Raw genomic sequence first — 18,729 nt, forward strand, 5'->3', positions numbered from 1 at the left:
ACTCTAGGGAGAGCTTCCTCACTGAGCGTCTCCCACTGAACTCTCATCCGGCATATAGTGCTGCTGACAGCAAATGGGTCAAGCAGGTCACTCCGTCTCTCCACAGTGGCTGTTTCCATTTCACGCTTGTACAAAGTCCATCGTGCTGCTCTGGCAGCGCCCTGTGGCCAATGACTTTTGTCTGTGGTGGGAATGGTGCTGCAAAACACCATCTGGGATGAAACCAAAACTAGCAATCTAAGGGTCAAACGTGCAAGAGCATAGAAGCAAAATCATTGCATTTGAAGCTCAAAATAAGTATGTGCCACCTTTAAGAGGAGAGCAGTGCTAAAAGAAGAAAGCTCATGGCATGAGCTCATCCCTCATGGCAGAATGACATGGGAAATCACCTCTGAGATACAGCAGGAAAAAGCATCCTCCTCTTTGTTAGTGCTGCAGGTTTGTAACCAGAAAGATGTGATCTCCAACAGATGCAGAGGGGCATGGCGGCCCACAGTTGGTACCAATTGCACAGGAAATGAGTACTTGGAATATTTGTGTTATTATCAGCTTCACTACAGCAGTAGGGAACCTCTTCCCTACTGCTCACTAGCACATCCTGGATGAGCAGTGCTTGGGAGCCCAGGCTGGTCCCCACCAGCAGGTTACCATTGACAGAGGCTGGTGGAGGCACCTGCCCATCACCATGTGCTCCTCCACGTCTCGACCAACACCAACCTCCCACTCAAGGCAGCCTCACTGCCACCAGCCACCACACACAAGGCAGGAGGCATCACCTGCAGGACAAAGCAAGAGATGGAAGCCGTCGGACAGCAGAGATAACATCACACCCAAAACCCAAGGAGCAGAAAGTAGCGCAGGCACAACTTGCTAATGGGTAAGAGGGTTAACCAGAGGTTTTGCACTCAGGAGCAGCAGAGAGCTGGACAGGTCGTGCGCAGGTCTGAGGACCAAAGAGGACATAGCTCTGCAAAGACGTTGATGGCTTGCTTGCTTTGGGGCAGAGGTTCTCACACTGCAGCTAGGGTAAGGCTGCTGCTAATTGAAGTACCAGTAAAAAAAATGGCTATTAGAGCAAATCATAGGGAAGAAGCCTTCAGGAGCAGCAAGAGGAATTCAAATTTAACAGAATGACCCACAAGGAGCCACTGGGGTCAGCAAGATGCGGCTGGCAGTGCAGCATCCCCTAATGCTACGGGATGAGACCGAATCGCGATGAGAAAACCCCGAACCTCCACTACAGTAGTGACCAGGGAGAACAGGCACAGCGCTGGAGTTTGTGTTACCCACCCTGTGACACAGGGATTGACCAACACCAGACACACAGCTGCCTGGAAAAAGCTTATGGAGGCTGCCACAAACATGGTGCCGGGCTCCAACGAGGAGAGAGGCTCCCGTAAACACCGAACCTCTATCACAAAGAAATTTTTCACAGAAAGGGTCATGGGGCACTGGCAGAGGCTGCCCAGGGAGGTGGTTGAGTCCCCATCCCTGGAGGGATTTAAAAGACGGGTAGACGAGGTGCTCAGGGACATGGTTTAGTGGCAGACAGGAATGGTTGGACTCGATGATCCAAGAGGTCTTTTCTAACCTAGTGATTCTATTATTTGCTTTGAAGATGGGTGTAGGACAGCACAGAGGGGAACCGCAGGTCTCCCCTAAAGAGCCCCACCGCCAACCCTCACTCCCTGGGGATTCCCTACGCCAACATCGCCTTATAAGGAGCGGCTGTCCCCGCCCCCTGCGTGACGCACCTATCACAGCCCAGAGAGCGGCGGAGCGGCCGTTCCGCACCCAATCAGATGCCGCGGAAGGCCGGCCGCTCTTAACTCTGGACCAATCAGAGCCCGGCAAGGCGGTAGCGCGCGCTGAGTGACACCTCATCCTCCAATCAGCGCCCACAGCCGCTTCCCGGCAATGGCAGCCGAATGACGCGCGTTTCTACCCCTCCTCCCCCTTACGCTCCGCCCCCCGCTCCCCAGAGGGGCCAATGGGAGGACGAGGTGCCTGCGGAGGGGGCGGGGCTCTGCTGGCGTATGAGCCAATGGGAGCGCGGCGCGGGAGGAGCGTGCGCAGCGATTGGCCGGGCGGGAGCGGGGGGCGGGGCCGGCGGGGGGAGCGGCGCGGGCCGAGCGCAGGGAGCAGCGCCGCCCGGGCCCATGGAGCTGGAGAACATCGTCGCCAACACCGTCCTCCTCAAGGCCCGCGAGGGTGAGCGGCGGCGGGGAGGGGGGTTCCCGGTGCTGCATGGGGAGGGCGCTGCTCCGGGGCTGGAAGCCACGCTGCGGCCCCCGCCCCGCCCCTTCCTTCGCAGCCTTTGCTCCTCTGGCACGGGGAGAAGCAGGGCTGGCGAGGTGCTTCTGCCCAGCCAGGGGCCGGTCCCCTGAGCCCCCCGCCCAGCGCCGCCTTCGCACCAGCCCCGCTCGGCGCCGAGGGCTTTGCTGACGGGGTCCTCCCAGCAGCGGGGCTGCCCTGAAGGGACCGAGCAGCCGTTCAGGGAAGCGTCGGGGTGGCTAAAGGGGAGCAGGGATGCCTCAGAAGAGCTAAAAGGGAGCTGGGAAGCCTCAGGAGGGCTAAAAGAGAGCAGGAAAGCCTCAGGATGACTATAGGAGAGCAGGGAAACGTCAGGATGGCTGAAGGAGAGCTGGGAAGCCTGCCACACAGGAGCCTGGTCCTTTTCAGAGAAGATCTGATGCAGCCAAGCATCGAGGAGTCCATTAATTCACATAAAGTGATGGGGAAGTGCATTCTCTCCTGGCCCATGGTATGCAGTCAGCCAGGCCGAGTCATTTTGGAGCCTGAGGGGCCGCTGAAATCCAGTTAGAGAGCTTTCACGATTGGATTTGTGGGAGTAAAGAGCAACGCAATTACCTTTACACAGGCAGAAACATTTTCATGCTGCTTGAAAGTCAGGCTTAGTGTAGATGTCAGGCATGGTGACTGGTGGACCATGACAATATGGTTCATGATGGCAAAGTTTCCTTGAGAGCCAAACCCAGACGAAAGCACACAGTGACATTTGGGACTTGAAGGCATGAGGCTCTGCTTTCCAGGGAGTGAGTGACCAGGAGGCTGGCTCCTGTTGTGCCTTCAGCAAAGGAGCGTTTGGTTTCTGGTGGAGAGTGAGGTGTTTGGCAGCTGCTGCAGTGCTTCCCAGTGCTCCTTTGGACCCTCTCCCTTGGCAGACAGTGGGCAGTCTGGCTGCACGCTTGTGCCTAGGATAGGGATGCGGATGGCATTAGCGCAGATGCTGTGGTGCACGCCAGCACTGTGGGGCAGGAGATTTGGCTACGCCCTGTGTGTGCCAGGTGGTTCATGGCCCTCAAGAGCTGTGGATGTCCGTGGCTCTTCCACCAATGGCTGGGTGGCCATGGTGGCTGCTGGGGCGATCTCTGGCAGTCTGCGTGACAGGACAGAACCACTTTGCAGCCCCAGATGCTTTGCTCCAACCCAACTTTTTTGGGAGCCTCCTGGTCTGGTGTGGGAGGGCCAGGCTGAGATCACTCTGGATGTGGTAGGGAACTGCTGCCATAGGGTGGCCGTGCTCTACGTTTCCTTCAAACACGTCCAGAAGGGTTTGGCCCAGGGAAGGTGAAGGATGCTTTCCACATTGTCCCCTTGGTGCTGGCTTCTGGCAGAGGGACAACAGACCGGTTTTGAGCTATCACCAAGCCCTTAAGCTCTCCTGTGTTGAGCTAGAGTGGCCCACTCCTTGCCCCATCCTAGAAAGAGATGCTGGGAGGTTTGTGTGCAGGAGAGAAGTTCCTTGCTGGGCTGTTTGCTGCAGCGCTGTAGGTTGGGTGGGGAGAACCTCTCGAGAAGGGCTCTGGAGCCTCCTTTGAAAGCAAACAACTCAAGGCAATGCAAGTTGCTGGTCCTCCGGGCACTGCGGGGCACAACTCTGCCTTTCCTTGAGCACTCTTGGAGGTGAGTATGGCTAGTCCTCCTGTGCCCTCACAACGAAAGGTTGTCCCCAGCCCTTTCGTTGCCACAAGCCGTGGCTGACAAGAAGGTGTCTCTGCTGCTGGTTTCTTCCACCCCTGCTTACCCTTGAGTCACTTCCTTCCTGAGTTTGTACAATCGTGCAGCCCAGCTGCTGCTGTGGGGCAGATGCAGTGCAGCGACCCGCAGCCTGCCAGGGGCTCGGACCTGGGGCTGGCCCTACAGAAGGCTGGCTGTGATGCCCCTGTCCCACCTGCCTGTTCAACTGAGGCCTCCTGCAGCGCGGGGAGCTGGATGCCTGGGGACCGTGTCTGGGGCTGAATTGCATCCACAGTGGAGGAAAGCATTATGAAAGTGTTTCTCAAGAGCTGAAAAATGGTGTATACACACACACACCCCTCCCCGCCCCCAATTTCAGAAAGCTGAGCCTTTGTCCCAGCTCGTTAGAGTGGTTTAATGTATTTCCAAAGGGAGGTGGGAGATTGTGTCTGTTGGCACCGGGCAGGGGGAAGGCGGTCCCTAGAGGCTGGCTGATCCTAGCAATCAGGCGGGCAAGTATTTCAGTACTTAGTGCTTGCTATGATGTAAATTTTTTGGTCTATCCAAAAGCTTTCCCACCCTGTCCTGCAGCACTGGGCATTTACTCCAGCAATTGAAGTTGGAATAATATCTAGTTCATGGATCTCAGTTTTCTGAAGCTGTCTTATCTCTGGAGAAATGTGGGAGTGTCCCCACTTCACAAGTGGGAAACCTGAAGTGATGAGCCCCAGGCGATGGAGCGAGTTGTCTATGGAGCCAGAATTAGAGCAGGAATTCTTGTCTTCCAGCTTCATGTCCTCCCTCTGAGAGCCCCTCCCTGGAGTAAGCAATCAGTCTGGAATGAGTAGGTGGAATGGAAATCTTAGTACAGCAGGAAGAGCTTCACACTGAGCAAGGCTTGGCCTAGAGAGGTGATTAGCTATGCAGAGGTTCTGAGGACAGGCCTGGGAGCCAAGAACTCTTGTGTGGGCATGGAGTAACCTGTGGCTTTAGATGCTCCTACCTCTGCCCTGATTCTCCCTTCTTAAATACGAGTTAACTGACTTGACCAGGTGAAAGGTCTTCATGTTCTTGGTTGAGACTTGATTCGGCAGCCAGAGTGGTTGGTCTGTCCAGTTCTTCTGGCAGTCAGAGACTCAAAAGCTTTTGTTCCAGCAGCCAGGAGACAGTGGTACCACTACAGTCTTGTTATCCTTCCCTGGGCTTGCTGGTGTAAATGGACAGAGAGTGTCTCCTCTCTTGACTTCCGGCAAGGTTAGGCTGTAATTGGACATCCTTGCTTCGTAACTCATGGTACCAATTTTGTATGCCCTGCAGGAGGTGGTGGAAACCGGAAAGGCAAGAGTAAGAAATGGCGCCAGATGCTGCAGTTCCCCCACATCAGCCTCTGCGAGGATCTTCGACAAACCCTCGGTGAGGGAGCTGCACAGTGCCCGGGCCCTGCTCTGGAGCGGGGCCAGTGGGTGAGGACGTGTGGGTGTTGTGCGCTCAAAGCTGGACATGTGAAGGCAGTTGATTCCGCAAGGGTCAGGGACCCATAACGGGGCATGTATTGGCCAAAACCCAGCCAAAATCACTCGGAGCTCAGGGTGTAGGGAAGAAAAGATGGGTAGGTAAGTCACAGCTGTATGGTGCTTTCCAGATAATGTCTGTTGATGTACCCACACACCTTCTAGACTGACGAGCTTCACTAGAGATACACCAACTTCTCTGTGCAACAGAGCTGCTCGTTGTTGCAGAGCTCTGAACCATCGCTCTAGGGTGGCTTTGCATAGATAACAAAGATCCTGCTAACGTCCTCTGGGTTCCTTGGCTGGGATTCAGCCCTGCTCTGCAGACCTCGATTTCTAACACTAACACAGCAACTTTCATCAGGCAAAGCTGGGTTCTTGCTGTGTGGTGTGGATGAGAATTGTATAGTTGGGCAGGGCTCGGCCTGTCATTTTAATATTGCACTTTGTACCCTTCGTGGTTTTAATGTTGTTTGTGCAGCAGGCTTGGTCCTGAGATCATATCAAATTGTTTTGGGGCACGGGGGATGGGAATTCCCTGCTTCCTGGGAAGGGGAGAGTTTGTTTAAGTTGTCACTCCAGGTTCAGATGCCAGCTGGAGTGGCACAGCGCTGGCTGTATTTCAAAGCAGGTATCACTGAGCCAAGTGGGTTTGGGAGGTTTCTGCAGTTCCTGTCCCCAGTTCTACCCTGCCCAGGTTTGCCAGGTCCTGGCAGCCCTAGGGAGAGGAGCGGCTCTGTTTGAGGGCACAGGGGACTGTAGCATTTGGAATAATTCGATCTCTATCATCCACACCTAGTCTCCAAGCTCACAACAGCCCAAAGTACCCCATGTATGCTGTGCACCACCTGCCCTGCTGCTGTGCATCACCTCTCGGGGCTGGCTCTGGGGCCAAGTATAGTCAGATGGAGACTCTTGCCTTGGCTTTGCTGCAAACTGCGTCTCTGAAGCAAGATCTGAGCACTCAACACCCTCTGGCCTGAGCTTTCCTTGCAGTTCCCATCTTTGCTGTCAAAACCCCGATCTGCTTCTTTCACTTGTATGCCCTCAGCAGAGCTTTCTCTTAGCTGATGTCCATCTTTTGCCCGTAGCAGCCCTTCCTGAGGTTGTCATGACCTGTTTTCCAGCACTGAACTTCATCTTTGTTGTGCTGCCCGTTTGCTGGTGGTAGTGCTGGTGGTCTGTCTCTCTCTGGTGTTCCACTGTCTGAGACAGAAGCTTTGGGAGGCAAGTCCTTCCCAGCCACTGTCTGTCACCGCTGGTGTTCCCGCTTCCCGCTTGGGAAGGCATGTGAGAAGCTCCTAGCCCATGTGGTGGCCAACTCGTTTCCCCACAGGATGGATGACCCTGTTCCTTGTGCTTTGATCACTCTTTGGCAAGAGTGGTTTTATTTTCACCTCACAGCCCGCTAGAAAGGCATTTCTTTCCTATTCCAGAGGCTTGGCAGGACCATGGGTACGGTAGGACGGTTGCCCACTGCAGAATTACGCTTTGTGTGCCCTCACCACAGGGAGCAACCTTGTGTGAGCCTGGGCAACCGTGTGGGCAGCCAAAAGCTTCTGATCTTGCCGCCAGCAAACTTTCATCCTCTTCAACTGAAGGGAACTCCTTCCCCTGCAGACACAAAGAAACCGGCCGGTGCAGCGGAGCTGGCGAGGTGGCCTCCTCCCCCACCACAGCCTTGCCGTCTCTATGCTCTTGTGCACCCTCAGGAAGCCACAGCTTCCTTGGGAGAAACTGCTTTGCGGGAAGGGGAAGGCCGGCAGTACCCAGCCCTGAGGAGTGCTGGAAGATCCCCCGTGCGCTGGTGGAGAGCTGCACATCTGCAGCACAGGCAGCCTGCAGCCCTCGGTGGCAATGGCTGTAACAGAAATCTTTTCTGGCCTGTGATCAGACAACATCCAATTAGTGGAAAGGGAGGGAAAAAAGCAGAGAACTGGAAGTACTCAGTGTGGTCAAAGGGGTTTGTTCCTGGGCTGCCAGATTTCAGAGGAGGAACTGGCAGGGAAACTGAGCTCCAGAGGGCAATAGGAGTTGACACACAAGCGGGTGGCTGTCCCGTGGAGTCAGGGGGTCTAATGGCTGTGTGCAGCATTAACAGGACATCTGTGGAAATGTTGCCTCCCATTTTGATGCTACTGCTTTCAGCCAGGCCTTTCAGAATATGAGTGGTTTGTAAGAGTCATCAGAGCAACTCTTAGCCTGGAAGATCTGCCTTGGAATAAGCTTGATGTGTTCCTCATTTTCCAAGGAAAGTTGTGTGTCTGGAGTAGTCAGTTGGCCCCTGTGGGGACAGGATTGAGAAGAGAGCCTCCAGGGAAGCAAGAGACTGTACAGAACAGCAGGTCAAACCTATTTCAGGGAAGATCTTCCACTGGGGAACGTAAAAGCTGTCATGCCTCTTGTCTCCTTTGGGTGCATTTCACTCTCCTGGGAGGCTTAGGCTCATGGGACCTGTGAGCAGCCAGCTGACGAGTTGCAAGCCCCTCCTGTGGCCGGGGTGGTGGGCTGTGGCTGCTTCTTTTTAGGGGTTAGCAGCGAGTGATCTTCTCCACACTTGCAGAGCGGGACTACCACAGCCTGTGCGAGAAGCAGCCCATCGGGCACATGCTCTTTCGGCAGTTCTGCGAGACACGACCTGAGCTGTCACGCTGTGTCAAGTTCCTGGATGCTGTGGTAAGAGCAAAGCCCTTTGGGCTTCACTGGGGGAGCCAGGGACGTTCTTGGCACTGTAGGCGCAGTTTGATTTGCACTGGGTGCTCTGGCAGTTGCCAGGAACTTCTGGGCACTTAGGGTTTTACTGAAGGAAAAACCTGTGAGCTGCAGTTTCTCCAAGACAGGGCTGGGCCTTTGCTTAAGGAGCTGTTTGCTAGAAATCTGGTTTTCCAGGGAAGCATGGGAATCATTGGGCAGAGGGTGTTGCTGCTTTGCAGCTGTTGCCCGGAAGCAAGGCTTGGTTCCTGGCTGGACCTGCTCCTCACGCTGTTTGCTCTGTGCAGGCAGGGTACGAAGTGGCTCCAGATGAGAAGCGGAAGGAATGCGGGCAACAGCTGATTGAAAAGTACTTGAAGCCAAATGTGAGTAAGAGGGTTGGTTGTATTTTCTGCCTGCAATGGTAAAGCATTTGGAAAGCTGACAGCTGTCATTACCCGTGTCCTGCCACAGTGAATGTGCTGGGCACGAGTGTGAGGGTAGAGTTCAGAGCCATCTCACCACCTCGCAAGCAACAATTGCTGCTTTTCCCAGTGGCCCTGAAGCAGGTGGGCCACCTGTCCAGCGTTCCTGTGGGCGACCTCTTTATATACTGCTTCTTATGTCTAATTCCATCCCTTTGTCCCCAGAGTGAGGACCATGTGCCAGAAGTCCCCTCGCAGCTGGTGGCTGCCTGTTGTGAGAGGCTGGAGCAGGAACCTTCCAAGGAACTCTTCAAGGAATCCACTAAGTAAGTTGAAGGGCTGGGGCATTCCTTCAGGTTGCGCCATAGCCAGGGGTAAATGCTGCACCTTGTTCCTCATGGTCCCTTCTTCTTGGTCAGCAAGGGCTGCTGCTAAGGCTGGGACCTGGAGAGTTTTGGGCTAGGGATTTGCAGCACAGCTACAGGAAACCAAATGCAAGGAACTCCTGTGAGTTCTGGGAGCCACAGGCTACTGCAGAAACCTCTGTCACTCCTCTCAGTCTGCCATGAACCTGAATTGCTATTTGGGAAGACACCATTTCAGCAAGCCTCAGCACCTAGCCATGCTGTTCCTGGTTTTGTGCCTGGATCTCATAGGCACTCATGGAGCAGAGCTGACAGTTGCAGTCCTGGTGCCAGCTGTCCTCTCCTGTTGGCTGCAGATGTGGCCGTTGTGGTTAGGTTACGCTGGCTGTTGCTGCAGGGAGCTAAGGTCACTTCTGTTCCCATCGCAGAAGCAGTGGCTGGGATCCTGGCTCCTGGTGCAAAGCGGAAGCTGTTAGGCAAACTAAGTGTATGGCCTCCACCCCTCCCCAAACAGTAGCTGGAGCACGTTGCCTAATTGAGTGTAGGGCTGTGGCAATGGGTTTGTTGCAGTCTTCTGGGGAGCGTTAGCTCTGTGTGTGGTAACTAGTGTCACCGTCTGAATGCAGAGCCTCCAGGCTGGGCTCTGCCTGCTCTTGGCAAGCTCTGAAAGGGGAAGAGCCCATCTGCTTCTCCTTGATGCATGCCTCTAGTCTAGACGCTATGTCTAAGGCTCTTCACTCCACTGGGCAGCCCTGGCACTGGTCTCCAAGGCAGTTAGCTCTCTCAAGCAGGATCCCCTAGGGCCTTTTGTGCTGGATATTTATCTGAAACTGAACAACTCAGCGCCTGGTGCTGAACATTGCTAGCACTTTCAGCAGCTGATTACAGCCTTGAGTGTGCATTTGCCCTGTGAGCAGAGGGGCAATTGCAAAGAGCCCTATCGTCCCTCTTTGTCCCACAGCCCAGGCTGGTGCCGAGAGGCCACAATTAGCAGTGCCAGCCCCATCCCAGGCTGCTGCGCTCGTCACAGCGGTACCTCCAACGCGCCTTCCTTTTGCATTACGCTTAGCACAGAGGGTGGGCTTTCTGGGCCAGGGCTGTGCAGGTGATTCAGTGCTGGGCTGGGTGAGGGGATGGCAAAATGACAGGGCTCTCAGGGCTGCTCACCTCCTCCTTCCATGGTCTGCTGGCCTTTTCCATGGCTGGGATCAGCTTTCAGCAATCTTGCGGGCTCTGCTCTCTCGTAGGCTTATCCACGATTACCTGAGTGTGGCTCCTTTCGCTGACTACCTCGACAGCTTGTACTTCAACCGCTTCCTGCAGTGGAAATGGCTGGAACGGTAACGCCCCACAGCATCACTGGGAGACCTGCGCCCTGCTGGCACGGGCTACCTGAGAGCTCCCTAGTGTTCCTCCCCATGCTAGAACCTAGCAGGGGCCAAAGGCCTGACCTTTGTCTGCTCTTGCTTTACTTCAGGGCCCTTTATTGGCACCATCAGCCTTTACCAGCTGCCCCAGCCTTGCTTGCCTTGCAGGGAAGCAAGATCTACTCAAGCAGAGGTTTTGGGGTGGGCCACTGTCTGTCAGGCCAGGGCACAGGGGTGATTTGGGCTTCAGCCTTTGCTCTTTCCCTGCTCCCATCTCATTCCAGTTTCCTTTGCCTCACAGGCAGCCAGTGACCAAAAACACTTTCCGCCAGTACCGTGTGCTGGGCAAGGGCGGTTTTGGGGAGGTGAGTGACCAGCATTTTCTCTCCATCTGGGAACCAGACAGCCACCATTGCCCACTGGCGGGTGCAAACCTGGGTTGGCTGTCAGGGTGCTACAAGCTGCTCTGGAACCTGGAGGCAGGGGCTGCTGGCTGGGTGGGCTGTAGGGGCCCTGTGCCAGGCACCACTCTGCTGTGGGCATTGTGTGATCTGTCAGTTCACCTCTGAGGGGAATGAGCTCTGCTTCTGCCAGGCACTGGAGGCATGGGAAGTGTTGTGTGGGGTACGTAGCACGTGCCCTGTGGTGCGTACTGCTGCCTGGGTGAGTGTTAGGTCTGTTCCTGGTGGCTCGGCAGGGGGAACTGCTCTCCCGAAAACTCACTGTCAGGTTTCCTTCTGTTTCTGGGGTGGCCTTCTGTCTTCCCAGACACCAGTCATTGTGCTGCTATAGGTGGCAGGGGCACTTGCAGCCCTCATATGTGACACATGGAGATGCTGCTGTGCCCCTTGTCCTTGCTTTCACAACGGGCTTCTCACTAACCTCAGAGTGACGTGCTCACAGGGACATCTTTGCACTCCCGTGCCTCTTCCAAAGTAGTGAGAGATTGCTGAGCCTTGTTTCCCCCTTCCAGGTTTGTGCCTGCCAAGTGCGTGCCACGGGGAAGATGTACGCCTGCAAGAAGCTAGAGAAAAAACGGATCAAAAAGCGGAAAGGAGAGGCCATGGCCCTGAATGAAAAACAAATCCTGGAAAAAGTGAACAGTAGGTTTGTAGTAAGTACATAGGAATTGCTCTCACTTTGCTGCGGTGGTTGATTCCTTCTCCAACCAGCCGGCCCAGCACCTCTGTGCTCCTCACCCAGTGCGGAGAGGCAGGAGCAGGGCCTCCTACTGCCTCCACAAGATGCTGTAAATGCCCCTAAAGTGAAACCCAAACACCCATCTGGTCTCACAGGGACCTTCTTAACCTCTGGGACACAAGAAAGCAGCAAGAACTGTCTCCAAACAGCCAAGTGGGCAGAAGCCTCTCCCTGGCTGCACTGAGGTGTGGACAGCCTGCGGCCTCAGACACTGCCTTGGGGTTGCTGTTGGGGGCTGCTTGTCCCTGGAGGGGAGCAGTTCTGGATCAGGGATATGGTGTCCTCCGTGTCTCGGGAGGTGTGCTGCGGCTGCTGGGCTCTTCCACATCCTCCCTGGGTTTGCACAGTTACCCCTTTGCCTCCTGTGCTGGCAAAGGCCTAGTCCTGCTTCCTGTGAATGGCTGCTTAGGTGGCAAAGCGCCCATCAGAGCGTGGGCACCTCCCTCTTCCAGCTGTGTCTTCTAACAGCCTTTCTGCCCTGAATTGCAGGTGAGCTTAGCCTATGCATATGAAACTAAAGATGCTCTCTGCCTAGTGCTGACCCTCATGAATGGAGGGGACCTCAAGTTCCATATCTACCACATGGGAGAGGCTGGCTTCGAGGAGCCCCGAGCAGCTTTCTATGCTGCTGAGATCTGCTGTGGCCTTGAGGACTTGCACCATGAGAGGATAGTGTACAGGTGCGCGCTGCCTGGTCCCTGCTGGGAGACCTTGTACGGGCTGCAGAAGCAAGAGGGTTCCTGCTGCTCTTACTAGCCCAGCTGGGTCTGTTTGCTCAAGAAAATAAGCTCAGGCTTGAAAGCAGCACAAAGCTGGGTGAGAGGGGATGGGGAACAGAAAGCTGATCTCATGGGAAAGATGGGAGAGTTTAGTTTAGTTTCCTTGTCCTGGTAAATAATCATCGAGAACAAGATGTGATTGTGCTGTGAACGCCTCAGGGCAGGCTCTTGGGTGCTTAGCTCCCCAGGCAGTATTGACACTAGAGCAAAGGAGGGTAGGCTGCCCCGATGAGTACACTCAAGAATGAGAGCTCGGCAGGAGGGAGAGCAAGCTGATGGCATGACTGTACTCACGGGCTGGTGTGATGTAGCATTACAGATAGCATGGCTAAACATGAGGCTGGGGAGTCCCTTTGGTTATACCCTGTGCCTTGTCCTGGGGCAGGACAAGCAGAAGAAGCTTCTGCTCCTTCTCTTTTGTGTGGCCTGTCCATAGCAAGTTCTGCACCTGCAAAGAGGGAATCGGCCACAGGCTCACTGCTTCCTTGAGGAGGATTGAAAGTTTTCAAGTCTTACCTCTCTGCCCAGGACAGGAGAGATTGTAGGGCTAACTCTAGGGCAGGGGTGAGAGGAAGATTATCTGTGAGCCCAAGGCAGAGGCATTGCATGCCTTTCTTGTTTATCTGACTTGAGATGTCACAGTTTTTTGTATGCTTTGCTTTGACAACAGGCTTCTTGCTAATCCAGTCCCTTCCTTCCTAGGGACCTGAAGCCAGAGAACATATTGCTGGATGACCATGGTGAGTGCAGGGCCAAGAGGAGCCCTGGGCTCGAGTCCTTCTCTCTTCCCCTGTTTGAAACACGGTTGCTCTGTGTTCTTGGAAGCTTCAAACATGGCCCCTTGACCTTGTCCTGTTAACTCGCCTCCTCCTCTGTGCAGGTCACATCCGTATCTCTGACCTGGGCCTAGCTGTGCATGTGCCAGAGGGCCAAACAATCAAGGGCCGGGTAGGGACAGTTGGATACATGGGTAAGTGTCCCTAGTTTAATCAAAAAGTGGTCTCTGACTGCACACACATTCTCCCTGCCTTCACATGTCTTTTCCCCCTGTTCCTGTGTAGCTCCAGAGGTGGTGAAGAACGAGCGTTACACGTTCAGCCCCGACTGGTGGGCTCTGGGCTGCCTGGTGTATGAGATGATTGAGGGACAGTCCCCCTTCCAGCAGCGCAAGAAGAAGATCAAACGGGAAGAGGTGGAGCGGTTGGTAAAGGAAGTGCAGGAGGAGTACTCAGAGAAATTCTCACCTTGCGCCCGCTCCCTCTGCACCATGGTACGAGTGTACATCCCTGTTCCTTCGCTCCCACCACCTCTTTGCATGCAGCAGGAGAACATCAAGTCTGCTCCTTATAGAGGTGCTGCTGGGAGCCAGGTTCCCTTGTTTGTGATGAGGGACCGCAAGAGGGTCCAACGTGCCTTAATTCCTTGCGTTTCCAGCTGCCCAATGGGCCCGTGCCATCCCTAGAGACACTGCGGGAGCCCGGTTGACCTCAGGGCTGCTCCTTTCGGAGTGCCTTCTGCCGGGGGCACTGATTTCCTTTGTGTTGCAGCTTCTGTGCAAAGACCCTCTGGAACGTTTGGGGTGCCGAGGATCTGGAGCCAAGGAAGTGAAGGAGCACCCTCTCTTCAAGCACCTTAATTTCAAGAGGTTGGAAGCGGGCATGCTGGACCCCCCCTTCAAGCCAGATGTAAGTGCCTGTCTGTGTCCTGACCTCTTCAGTGACTGGTGCTGTCAAGGGAAGCAGGGGCCCTGGGGTGGCCAAAGGAGATGGTGCCCATCCCCTTCCCTCTTGATTCTGGAGCCTGGAAGAACAGGGGTCAAGCAAGTGCTGGGCTGCAAGGAGAGGGGACCTAGGCTTGGCCACAAGCCATGGTTATTTGAGGTGGTGGCGTGACAGTGGAGCCTGTCATCAGAGCAGCCCTTGTGCTTTTTAGCCCCAGGCCATCTACTGCAAGGATGTTCTGGACATTGAGCAGTTCTCCACAGTGAAAGGAGTGGAGCTAGAACCTACAGACAATGACTTCTATCAGAAGTTTGCTACAGGAAGTGTGCCCATTCCTTGGCAGAATGAGGTAGGTTTGCAGGACAGGTCTATGCCTACCGTGGCAGCGTCCCACTGGTTTTGTGCTGTCCTTGCTGCTCTTGCCCTCTGCTGGGCCCTCGGTGATGGGCTTTGTGTGGCAGTTGCTGCAGCCGTCTTTGTCCTCTTCCAGATGATCGAGACGGAGTGTTTTAAGGAGCTGAATGTTTTTAGCACAGATGGCACAGTGCCCCCAGACCTAGACTGGAAAGGGCAGCCTTCTCCACAGCCCAAAAAAGGGTTACTCCAGCGCTTATTCAGCAGACAGGTAAGAGTGTTTGCCCAGCGTTTCCTCTACAGCAAGTCCTCTAGCAGCAGTGAGCCTGCTCCTGCCTGTGCCAGGCAGATCTGGCAGGGAGGCGGGCACAAGAGGGCAGCAGGCAGTTTCCCCCCTGTTCTGGGTGACGACTATGGGGCTCTCGGAGGGAGCCATGCAAGGCTGCAGGGAGCCAGCCCTCGCTTGGCTGCCATTCCCTGTGCTGGGGATGGGTTAGAGTGTCCTGGCTAGACATGCTGCATTCACACAGGCAGGGGGGTGCTGTTGAAGGCACTAAAATAGCAAGTCTGCTCCCTTTCTGTGCAAATAATACCATCCCTCAAGAAAAGACTCTTGGAATGGGCTCCTCAGAGCATTTCTGTCAGGCCTTGAGCAGGCAGAGAGAGCAGTGCTTTCGAGGGATGAGGAGAACGGAAATGTCTCGCAGCTGCTATGGACTTGCTTGCCTGCCTGTCTCCTCTGCCCAGAACAGTCTTTGCCTTCTTTCCAGGACTGGCAAAGTCTGGGCTGCTGCCTCTCAACAGCTGCTTGCAGCTGCGGGACTCGAGCATGGTTGGCTCTGGACCCACTCTCAGCCACCTGGTGCTGACTCCTGCTTCCCTCATGAGCTCCAAGTTGTGCTTCACTGTTCAGTGGGCTGCCCTAGCCAGAGCCAGCTGTGGGCTGGGATACCCAGCCCTTCCCGAGGCAGGCAGGACCTGCCAGAGTTTGGGCAGCTGCCTGTGGCAGGGGTTGAGCTGTGATTTCCCACGTGTTTTCTCTTTCCAGAGATGAGCAGTCTCTCCTGGCTGCTCTGCTCAGGGAAATACCTGGTGGCTCACGGACATGGCAAGATCTGGGAAAGAGGAGTGTTGCCCTTCAATGCCTAACCCCTTCCCCCAGCAGAGCACAAGCTGCTTGTTGTTCTAACTGTCCCCTGAGCCACTAATCCTGCTTCCATGCTCTCGCTGCCTTTGTGGGGGAGGCCTTGCCCTCAGCTTGAGCCAAAGCTGCCCCTGCACTGCCGCTGCTGGGAGCTTTGCTCCCAGGGGGCTGTGGGAAGTTCCCTTCACTCCTCTCTTTGGATGCCTGGGACACACAGAAGGGTTAAGAAACCATGAAGGGTTTGGTATTGCCCTGTGTCCGGACTCCTTCGCGTTCCAACAGAAGGGGCTTCAGCTGCTTCTGCGGCCGTCTGAGCCCTGAGCAGGGCAGATCATCTGTGCTGGCACTGAGCTGTCTCCCCGAGTGGCTGTAGTCCATGGAGCCCATCATCTTCCTAGCTTCTGAGCAAGTCAGCTGTGTGCTCACCAGTCTGTCTTCCAGGAGCTGAACCCCTAGATGCAGCTTGACTGTCTCCCTGCAGACTCGGGGTTGCCCCCTTGCCTCCATGTAGCAATCCCACACACAGGCTGTGGGGGGGCTTGGCCCTTTCCTGCCGGAGGGCAGCTATAAGGCTGGGTTTTGTGACCATGCTCACCCTCTGCTTGCTGTGCTCCTCTCTCCCTCCTCCCTCTCCTTACCCTTCTGACTTCAGGACTGTTGTGGAAACTGCAGTGACAGCGAGGAAGAGCCCACCCGACTGTAGAGTACAACTTGTTCTCCAGCCCATGGGATGCCCTTGCCTCTCTGGGTGCCCAGCAGAACAACAGCCCAGCCTGAAGGACAAAGGTAGCAGCAGCCCCAGAAGGTGAATCTGTTTACAGCTTTACATGTCTGTTATTTGAAGACTGTGAGGATGGCTCCAGGGCTGGCAGCAGCACACAGCTCAGGCTGAGGTGCTCTGGCCTGGGCCAAACCCTCATCCCCGGAACAGGCCCGGACCTCGACACTTCTGAATCTGCCACTTGGGATTGTACTGCTGCTGCCCACTGGCTGCCATTCCCCTCCCAGGCCCAGGGTGAGAGTGGGGGATTGCACCAGTGTGGGCCAAGGCCAGGCTGGAACAGCTCTGCTGACACATTCCACAGTGCCAAAGCAGCGCTGCAGGTTTGGTGTATATTTATATATGTTGGTCTGTACATATCACATGTCAATTTTTAATCTGTAGGTGGGGGCTGGCACTGCCTCCACCCTGTCACAGGCACAAATGTCCTCCTATGGGAGGAGTGACTGTCCCAGCTTTGTACCAGGGAATCCTGGGCAGAGGCCGTCCGTGCCTTGAGGTGTCTAAAGCATCTTTCCTGGACCTTTCTGTCTGTGCTGAGGCGTCCCTGGCTCCAGCGGAGTCCGTTACTCAGCCCCGAGGCACAGGAAACCGTTGTGCCAAAGTGTCTACCATTGCATCCTGGCAGCAGAGCAGCACTGCCTCATCCCTGCTTCCCTGTCTGCCGGAGCCTACTTCCTCCTGCCTCGTCTCGCGCATGCTGCCGGCTCCAGGGAGCTGATCTCTCCAGACCACTGGCAGACTGCCTGTGGACACACACAGCTGCTGTCACGGCACCTGCTCAGGAGGTACCTGTTGCAGGTCCAAAGAGTCAGTCTGGTCCCCAGCACGGTGCAGGATGGCCGCAGTGTGGTCCCACCAGCTGTGGACCAGCCATCGCTGTGTGCTGGGGGTGCCATGGTTCCCAGGCGCAGCTCAATATTGGAGGAGCAGACACATAAAGGACCCTGCTCTTGGGAAGCAAAGCCATTGTAAAATGTGCTGTGCTGGGGTCATTCTGTGAGCTGTGACTCAAGAGCAAGCGGGGCTGGGAACTCAGTGTGCATCCTCAGGGTTCCTGGGGAGCCAGCACAGCTCTTGTGCCTGAGGGCAGGGCAGGAGTGGAGGGGCCAGAGCCCTGCGTGTCCCTGGGGAGCAGCGTGGAGCTGAGCCCACCTCTCTGTTCTACGTGTCCTGTCCCCTCTTGTGCACACTCATCCCAGCTGTGTCCTGAGCAATAACTCGTCTCTTCTGTGTGTGTGTATGTACGCACACATGTGCGTGTGTGCCGCTGCCTCATGCCCATTCTGAGCCAGGCCCCCCGGCGGGGCTGAGCACCTACTTGGACCTGTGGTATCGTTTGCTTGCCTTGCACTAAAGTTGGAGAGTATTTAAATTTTTAATCTTTGGTTAAGCATAAGGTTCTCTGTGCCTTGTGTTGCTGTTGGGTCAAGGGGGGCCTGCTCTGGGCTGTGTAGGATTCGTGGCTGTAAGGAAAAGAGGAGCAGGACCCCATTCTTCAGTTACTATGGGCTCTGCTGGTGCTCCTGTCCTGCAGGGAAAGGCTGGGGCTTCCCTCCAGGGTAGGAGCTGATGCTGAGCCCCAGGGACCGCAGGTGGCCCTTGGTAGCTTCTGCTGGGCCAATGACTGTGCCAGAGCATCATGCCATCGGGATGCTCCTGTCTGCTGCGTCCCCTTTGGTGCATGTCCCTCTGCTCCCCTCTCTGCCCTCAGCGCAGCCCCTCCTGGGCACCGGGCAGCTCCAGAGTTGTCAAAAGTGGGCTGTGGGGCTGAGGGCAGAATCCTGCTCCCCTCTGGGTACTGTGCATGGTTGCTTCGGGGAGACCTGTGCAGAGTGGGGGGACCATGTGCCAGCACAGAGCACTGTCCCCTTAGCCCAGGGGACAGCCCCTCGATGGGGGATTGTGGTGTGAGGAGGGTTAGGGTCAGGATCGTTGCCATGGGGGAGCGTGCAAAGGTGGGCAGCCTGGTCGGGGTAAATGCAGGGTGGGTTTGGGGTCCAAGGCCGGCGGCAGCGTCGAAAGCCTCATGCGCAGCACGGGGGGGCCACACACAGCTGCACAGGGATGAGAATAGCAAGTGCGGCTGGGTAGCTAGGGAACAGTTGCTATGGGAGCAGGCCGAGGAGGAGTTCTCACACTCAGAGGGGGCATCTTGGGGTAAAATCCAGGAATTTTCTGCAGCCGTAGAAGGAAGAAGGCAGGCAGGGCGGGGGGATGGGGATTGCTCCCACCACAGTGGTCAGAAACGCTTGTGCTGCCCTGCTGGCACTGCCTGGGCTGTGGCACCCCTGCACAGAGGTCCCGGGGTCACCAATGTGTTAGTGGTGTCTCATAAGCTCAGTGTGGCTCTGCGGGTAGGGCTGGGGCTGGCCAGCCCGTGGCTGAGCCATGAGCAGGGAGTGGAGGG

At 55.7% G+C, this 18,729-nt stretch overlaps 1 protein-coding gene across 3 annotated transcripts; it reads left to right on the top strand.

Annotated features, from left to right (window-relative positions):
• Nucleotides 1–2,114: 2,114 nt before the first annotated feature.
• Nucleotides 2,115–17,873, top strand: GRK6 (G protein-coupled receptor kinase 6). 3 transcript variants are annotated; one of them, XM_054079788.1, is made up of 16 exons: nucleotides 2,115–2,211; nucleotides 5,299–5,394; nucleotides 8,056–8,168; nucleotides 8,492–8,569; nucleotides 8,834–8,934; nucleotides 10,221–10,313; nucleotides 10,642–10,705; nucleotides 11,314–11,454; nucleotides 12,030–12,220; nucleotides 13,022–13,059; nucleotides 13,200–13,289; nucleotides 13,381–13,589; nucleotides 13,867–14,004; nucleotides 14,252–14,389; nucleotides 14,531–14,665; nucleotides 15,443–17,873. In XM_054079788.1, exons 1-16 carry the CDS (start codon nucleotides 2,160–2,162, stop codon nucleotides 15,446–15,448), a joined length of 1,683 nt encoding a protein of 560 aa, XP_053935763.1. In that variant the 5' UTR covers nucleotides 2,115–2,159; the 3' UTR covers nucleotides 15,449–17,873. The 3 variants fall into 3 exon arrangements, with proteins under 3 accessions (XP_053935763.1, XP_053935764.1, XP_053935762.1); XM_054079789.1 differs by having other exon boundaries at nucleotides 11,314–11,443; nucleotides 12,076–12,220; nucleotides 16,191–17,854; XM_054079787.1 differs by having other exon boundaries at nucleotides 16,191–17,849.
• The last annotated feature ends 856 nt before the right edge of the window (nucleotides 17,874–18,729 follow it).

The sequence above is a fragment of the Cuculus canorus genome, chromosome 14, assembly GCF_017976375.1.
Source record: "Cuculus canorus isolate bCucCan1 chromosome 14, bCucCan1.pri, whole genome shotgun sequence".
Classification (NCBI taxonomy): domain Eukaryota; kingdom Metazoa; phylum Chordata; class Aves; order Cuculiformes; family Cuculidae; genus Cuculus; species Cuculus canorus.